Below are 8,057 nucleotides of genomic sequence, written 5' to 3' on the forward strand. Positions count from 1 at the left end.
AGGGGGGTAAAGGAAATGTTTTAAAATGAATTGTGGTCGGGAGTTCCCGTTTTCTCAGTAAAGAACCTGACTAGTATCCATGAGGACATGGGTTTGATCCCTGGCCTTGCTCAGCAGGTTAAGGATCCGGCATTGCCATGAGTTGTGTCGTAGGCCAGGGGCTACAGCTCCGATTTGACCCTGAGCCTGGGAACCTCCGTATGCTGCAAGCACAGCCCTAAAATGACAAAAAATAAAATAAAATAACATAAATTGTGTTGCAAGTGGTATGGCTCTATGAATATGATACAAACAATACTGAATCATACACTTGAAATAGGTGAATTGTATAGTATATAAATTACATTTCAATGAAGTACTAATTCAAATTTTCAAAAACAAAAAGAGTAACTGAGCTTACCTCTTTAGCCGAAAGAGGAAGAAATGCATGGGCTGCTGGCCTCTCAATCTCCTCTCATCTCTTGGCTGAATGCCTTTCTCCAGGGCTTGAGAGCTGCTTCTTCCTTCTCCCAGGCTTCCTGGGTCAGGGTCTTCTGGACTTTGACCTTGACACAGCCACTTGGTGGCCTGAGATCAGTGTGGCTGTGCTTTTTCCTCAAGCTTGGGTCACACTTCAAACCTGCAAGATTCCCTGTATTTCTTCATCCCACACTGGCCAACTGCTGAAGTCCTGCAGGGTGGGTGAGGGCCACCGGGCTTTATTCACCTGTTGCTGCATATGACAGATGAAGACAGAAAGTAAGGCCAGCTTCTCACGTTGGGGAAGTGCCTTGAAAAGACAGGAGGGGCCGGAAAATCCTCCTATAGAGCTGAATTGAGTCTTTACAGGTCTAGACCACTACAGCACCATTCCAGAAGTGGGAACGGTAAGGCATGCATGTTCTGAGCTAGGAAGAGCCCTGATAGGATTTAAATAACTGCAGGTACAAAGGGCTCTGATACTATCAGGGCCAGGAGGTGGTGATACTGAGGTTTCCACCTCAGCGGTGCTTACTTTTCCACCACAGTTTAAAACAAAGAAAAACATGCCTACATCCCAGAGGTAAAAATAACTAATTGTGAGAGTTGAATTGAAGCATAACTATGGTTAAGAGACAGTGAGTTTGCCGTTGGTTAATTTTGCTTAGACAGATTTCCTCCCTGCTATATTAGGGAGTCTTTAAGTTTATACGATTTTCAGGATCCAGGTGTTTTGTTTTTTAGGATCCAAATATTTTCATAAGCACTTAAAAAGTTCCGGAGCCTAACATTGTGTCCTGAAGGTGGAAAAGAGCCTTGCGGAGAATAGGTGACGTTCATCCGTTTAAAAGGAGAATGGCGTGATGGGGTCACTGTCCCAAGATTCAAGGGCGAGCCCCCCTGTTCCAGAGAAGGCTAGCCCCCCCCACGTTTCCATTCTCACACCTCCCTCCTCAAAACACCACCACTCACTGCCTGGAGACCTTTAGGAAAATGGCTATCATGCATTTTATGCAAAAAGCTCAGGATGCAAGGTTCTGACTCAGAGTCTCATCTCCATGTGGGTCTGGATATGCCTAGTTTTGAGCCCATACACGATCCCTCTCCAACATTTGAAATCCCGTACTAGACAATCCAGGACTCACAGTCAGCCGTCAGCAAGATTTTCTTGGAATATTCTCTTTGCTTTCTTGCCTAACTGAAAACGGGCTCCCCAGAGTATGCGTGTTTATTTTCTTCCAGCTCTGCTGGCCGGAAGGTGGGGCTAGTTGTCATCCCTGGCAGTTGTCGTCCTTGTCCTCGCTGATTCCCTCCCTTCTCTTAAACTGTAAAACAAAAGCATCTTTATATCACTTCATCATAGTACAGTCTCTCTCGTTGCAGTTATCTACTCATCCCCAGTTATTCCTTTGTTCCCAGGTGGCTCCTCCTCCTGCTTCTGATCTCTGTTTTTCTTTGTCTTATCTCTTCTCTTTTCTCCTCCCCCCACCCCACTATAATTATCCTCTTATCATGATCCTGAGTGACTTCCATAGGGACAGAGGTGATCCTTGCTTGTTCTGGACTCCAGTCCTATTTCCCACTTCTCCAAAAATGAGCGTGTGGTCATGCTCAGCCTGGCTCAGTCTCTCACCCATGGATGTGCTGCCCTTGAAGTCTCTCAACTTATTCAAGGCTAGTGAGCCTGAGGGGTGAAGGACCAAGAGGAAGGATATGAGGCGAGGTGAGGTAGGAGCAGTTACCCAGTTTGCTAAAATGGAACAGACACCTTAGGTTTGTTGAATCCAAATTATAATTGATTTGAACATAGTCCGATAAAGGTTTTTAAAAGACGTTCTCATTCATAAAAGCAGCATAAGTAAATAAATAAAGGATGCTGACCAACAGTAGGCTGTGATACCTGGAAACACATACGCACATGCACAAAAATTTATCTAAAACCATTGGATGTTTTTTAGGGCTAAATTTTAAAATAATGAAATTGAAGAGTTCCCGTTGTGGCTCAGTGGAAATGAATCTGACTAGCATCGATGAGGACGCAGGTTCAGTCCCTGGCCTCACTCAGTGCGTTAAGGATCTGGCATTGCCGTGAGCTGGGGTGTAGGTCACTGCAGATGCGGCTTGGATCCCAAGTTGCTGTGGCTGTAGTGCAGGCCGGCAGCTGTAGCTCTGATTCGACCCCCTAGCCTGGGAACTTCTATATACCGTGAGTGCAGCCCTTAAAAAAAAAACAAAAATAAAATTAAAAAAAATAAAATAAAATAATGAAATTGAGGGCTCTGAGGCCTTGGAAAATGCAAGAGGGATGAGGAAGGAACTGTTCTGGCTTTTTCTTCTTAGTGTTGTTTCAATTTGAATACTTTTGAAATCTGCCCAGTTGAAATAGTAAAGCCATCATTTATTTGGGCATGTGTAAGAATAACTCTCCAGAATAAGGTTAGGTGAGGGCTGAGAGGGCAACTTGGAAGAGCAATAGGGGCTCCGTGAGGAGAAATGGCTCAACCCCCTCGGTAATTTTTCCCCCATAAACTATATCTTACCTGCTGGATTTTTACCTTCCTTATTCAATCTCCCTCTCAGATACTCAGCCCTCAACCCACGAGGCAAGGCTCCCTTGCGGTGGTTCTTACACGAAGGTATTTCGAAAGAAGGAAGGAAGGAAAGAAAGAAAAAGAAAGAAAGAAAGAGAAGAAAGAAAAGGAAGGAAGGAAGGAAGGAAGGAAATAGAAAAGGGTCTTCTTCCTTTGATTCTGGGCAAGAACAAGTTACTTTTGGGGAAACAGCATTGGAGATGCTTTGCTTTCCACTTTCCAAACCTAATTCTTTACTAATAAGAATTAGTTAAATCTAATTCCTTTCTAATAACACATGTTAATTTTACAATTGAAAATAAGTATCCGAATGTTCCACTTTTAGGCATTTAACCTGTAGAAACTCTGTTCTCCCAGATGTGCGCCTCAACATACCTGACTTGATTCCACCTCTTGGATGAGAGTGAAACACTGATTGCAACAAAATGTCCATGTTTTGCCCTCTTTAGCATCAAACTCTTGATCATTTCCCCCCTACACTGTAAGGGAAAGTTAGCTTTTTATCTATAACATAATTTGAAAATATTTCTCCCCAGTTTGCTACTGACTTTTGACTTTGCTTATGGTGGTTTTTTGTTTTTCGTTTTGTTTTCTTTTCTTTCAAGTAAGAAAAAAGGAGGTTTATTTTATTTCATTTATTTATTTTTTTTTTAAACTGAAAGATTATAGCGATGTCTTGGTGGAAGAGACGTATAAACAGAAAACAGAGTGAATGGAAGGAGTGAGTTATATAAAGACATAAAAAGAGAGCATTTCAGGCCAGAGGACGAACAAGTACCAGCTCTGAAGAGGAAGTGATTTGCTGTGTCTGCAAAATAAGCAGAAAATCTCTGTGTCTTGACTGGCATAGTCATACTAAAGCAATGTCTATAAAGATTTTAAGTAATTTAATTTTGATATTTTATTTTTTTATTTTAATTTTTATTTTTGTCTTTTTGCCTTTTCTTGAGCTGCTCCCGCAGCATATGGAGGCTCCCAGGCTAGGGGTCCAATCGGAGCTGTAGCCACTGGCCTATGCCAGAGCCACAGCAATGCCAGATCCTTAACCCACTGAGCAAGGCCAGGGATTGAACCCGCAACCTCATGGTTCCTAGTTGGATTCGTTAACCACTGAGCCACGAAGAGAACTCCTAATTTTGATATTTTAAAGTTATATGTGGTGGAGTTCAATTATTGTAAACATAGTAAAATATTTTTCCTTCTCTTCTTGTTTCCTTTTTCTGATTTGTCATTAAACAAAATTATAGTATAACCCATGCAATAGGCTTAGGTCTCAGGACAACTCTTTATTAATCATAAGGTGATGAGCTATGAATTGAGTTGGATGAGCTATTAACAATAATTAAAACAGCAATACAAAGAAAGCTATTATTTGTAAAGTGTTTATTATATGTCAGACACTATTATAAGCTATATTAGTGTATATATATATACACAAGCACACACATATATATATCTCATATATGTACTCTATATTCCTCATCGAGTCATTATGCAAAAGGTACTATTAGTATTTCCTTTTTATTTATTATTGTTATTGCTCTTTAGGGCCACATCCGTGGCATATGGAAGTTCCCAGCTCGGGGTCCAATCATAGCTGTAGCTGCCGGCCTACACTACAGCCACAGCAATGCCAGATCTGAGCCTCGTCTGTGACCTACACCACAGCTCAGGGCAATGCCGGATCCCCGACCCACTGAGCAAGGCCAGGGGTCGAACCCGCATCCTCATGGATACTAGTCTGATTCGTTTCTGCTGGGCCACAACAGGCAATCCCAGTATTCCCCTTTTAAATTTGAGCAAAGTGAGACATAGAGAGGTGAAGCAACTTGCCTAAAGTCATACAGTATGCAGAAGAGTCAAAATTCCAGCAAAAATTCAAAATCCCCAAACTTACTACCCCTCCTCCACATAATAAGTACTAACTAACATGTCTCTCTTTAACTTTTATTATGCTGTCTCCAGGATGCAGAAATCTATGTGGAAAGGAAAGAGAGAAAAATGAACTGAACAGTTACTGAATGCTTACTATGTAATAGACAAATACCGTTATATCATCCTCAACTTCTTTATCAACGAGTAGAAAACGAAGTTCACTAGAATCATGCAACTTCTCAAACCCATCGAACAAGTAAGTGGTAGACCCAGGCTTTAAGATCACGTCTCCTAGCACCTAGCACCATCTTCTCCTCTTTTTAACACTGAATCCCAGGCCTGAGAAGAGCTCACTCAAAGAAGAATACATGTTGAACAGAAAAGTGATGTTAAAAATATTTAAAATAAGAATTTATGCACATTCATACCTACTGCGTATTTGCTATGAGCAGGTTCTTAAGCTGTGGAACAATAGAGATAAAAAATGACTTTCCAAACAACCTTTCCTCAAAGAATGCATTTTAGACAAGGAATAAAGGCACAGACAGGAAAAAGAACTCTAATAAGACAAGAAAAAATATTCTCAGGCCCCAACAAAATAGTCATCTAGATGAAAAGAGGTGGAAAATCTTAAAAGGTGGATATTTGACTGTGGGTTGAGCACGGATGTACACGGCGTTGAGATGTGAGCTAGGTCTTTGAGGATGAGTTGGTTTTAGGCTAAAATTCAGACAGACTTACATTTCTCAATCTAGAGGACATCAGGCTAGACTCATCGCTGGTGTTAATAATTAATGATTAGTGAGCAAGCTACTGAACTACATATAGTATTTATATTTCTTTAACAAGTTGTGAAATAATGCACAAATTCATGTCTACTGGATGTGAGTAGGTATTTGACTTCTTAATTTAATGATGACTATGTTTTTAAAATACAAAACATACTTGGATGGAAAAGACTATTCTATCCCTATGTAAGTATCTACATTTTAAAGAAAGCTCTGTCTGGAACCAGTAACAGTAGCCTAGACTTATTGGATAAAAGTTTTTGAAATGGCACGTGCATATTTAAGCTGATGATAAATGGATGTGTCCACATATTTGTGCTGCTGTGTGTTAGCCTCTCTGAACTTGACTATTTAAATGTGTGTCATTCTAAACGTGTGTAGCTGGTAATGAAAATATCACCCTAGGGGACTAAGAATTTCTAGACACGACAGTTCTCAGAGGTTCCTATTGTGAGAAAGATGTTGAACGAACAAATCTAAATGTCAAAATAATACAAGGGCTTGGGTCCCACATCAAGGAGAAAATGAAAGTGGATGCTGAGATTCCAGGTAAGTCATCGCATTTTCCCTAATTAGTTTTCCTTGAGGTGATGAGGTATCAGAAGTTAATTGAATAATAGATGGAAGAAAGAGCAGTGAGTATTTCTATAGATTTCTAAGAAAATTAATCAAAGGTGGATTTGAGTAGAACATGTATTTAAGTAATTAGAACACGGAGGAGACTAATACAGGGATAGCATACAGATGAGGAGAGAGTGAATATAAAAATAGAGACATTAATAGGTATAGAAAGAGATTGAGTTGCGGTCAAGTCGGGAGCATTTATTTAGAGCCTTTGGCAAGCTTTGAAAACATCTGTTTAGCCCCTTCCAAAATCTGCTTGGTCCTCACTCCGTAAATAATGGGATTGAGCACAGGCGGGAGGACCACGTAGAGGTTGGCCAGAAGGATGTGGACGTAGCGTGGGATGCGTCTCCCGCCAAACCTATAGGCAAAGACAGAAAAGAGGGCGGGGATGTAAAAGAGGAGGATGACGCAGACATGGGAGCCGCACGTGCTCAGGGCCTTGCACCGGGCATCCCGAGAAGGGAGGTGGAAGACAGCTCGGAGGATGTGCATGTAGGAAACGGCCACAAGGATGACGTCCAGGCCTGTGGAGAGCAGGGCAGCGGCCAGCCCATACCAGACGTTGACGGAGATGTCGGAACAGGACAGACGGGCGATGCCCATGTGCTCACAAAACGTGTGGGCTATGACGTTGACCCGACAGTAGTGCAGGCGCTTGAGGAGAAAGATGGATGGAAACATGATGATGAAGCTGCGGGCCAGCGTGGCGGTGGCGACCTTCCCAATGACCGTGCTGGTGAGGATGGTGGTGTATCACAAAGGGGAGCAGATGGCCACGTAGCGATCGAAGGCCATGGCCAGGAGCACTGCCGAGTCAGCCACGAAGAGGAAGTGGATGAAGAACATCTGGGTGAGGCAGCCATCAAAGGAGATGTGGCTAGAACCGAGCCAGAAGGTGGCCAGGGCTTTGGGCATGGTGGCTGTGGACAGCAGGACGTCGGCACTGGCCAACATGGACAGAAAGACATACATGGGCCCATGCAGGCGTGGCTGGGAGACGATGACACAGATCAAAACGCCGTTGCCTGCCAGGGCAGCTACGTACATGGAGCAGAAGGGAATGGAGAGCCAGATCTGAAGGTGCTCCAGCCCTGGGATGCCGGTAAGGAAGCATCCGGCCCTGCGAGTATCAGAGTCGTTCACAGCAGCTACATTGTGAGCAGAGAAAAGGGCCATGGTGCTCTGCAGAGCCCTCCCCTGGGGCATAAGAAAAAAAGGGGCTTCAGACTTAGTCTATATCAGCAGAGTGCACATACAGGCTTGCAATCAGGAAGGTCCCGTGGTGGCTCAGTGGGTTAAGAGCCCAGTTACCATTCATGAGGATGTGGGTTCAATCCCTGGCCTCGCTCAGTGGGATCAGGCGTTACCATGAGTTGTGGTATAGGTAGCAGATGCGGCTGGGATCCCGCATTGCTGTGGCTGTGGCTTAGGCCAGCAGCTATAGCTCCGATTCGACCCCTAGGCTGGGAACCTCCATGGGCCTTGAGTGCAGCCTGAAAAAGACAAAAAAAAAAAAAAAAAAAAAAAAGGCTTGGACTTCCCGTCGTGGCTCAGTGGTTAACAAATCCGACTAGGAACCATGAGGTTGCGGGTTCGATCCCTGGCCTCGCTCAATGGGTTAAGGATCCGACGTCGCCGTGAGCTGTGGTGTAGGTTGCAGACGCAGCTTGGATCCCGCGTTGCTGTGGCTCTGGTGTAGGCCGGCAGCTATAGCTCC

General features: G+C 43.5%; 1 protein-coding gene across 1 annotated transcript; it reads right to left on the minus strand.

Moving 5' to 3' along the window:
* Nucleotides 1–6,507: 6,507 nt before the first annotated feature.
* On the minus strand, nucleotides 6,508–7,546 carry LOC100516630 (olfactory receptor 52B6). The gene is given in 1 exon segment (XM_003129447.3): nucleotides 6,508–7,546. A coding segment is annotated over 1 exon segment (1,011 nt). The 3' UTR covers nucleotides 6,508–6,535.
* Nucleotides 7,547–8,057: the final 511 nt, after the last annotated feature.

The sequence above is a fragment of the Sus scrofa genome, chromosome 9, assembly GCF_054392235.1.
Source record: "Sus scrofa isolate SSC_HxYL_T2T_F1_AM1 chromosome 9, Sscrofa_HxYL_maternal_Yorkshire_Landrace_v2.0, whole genome shotgun sequence".
Classification (NCBI taxonomy): Eukaryota; Metazoa; Chordata; class Mammalia; order Artiodactyla; family Suidae; genus Sus; species Sus scrofa.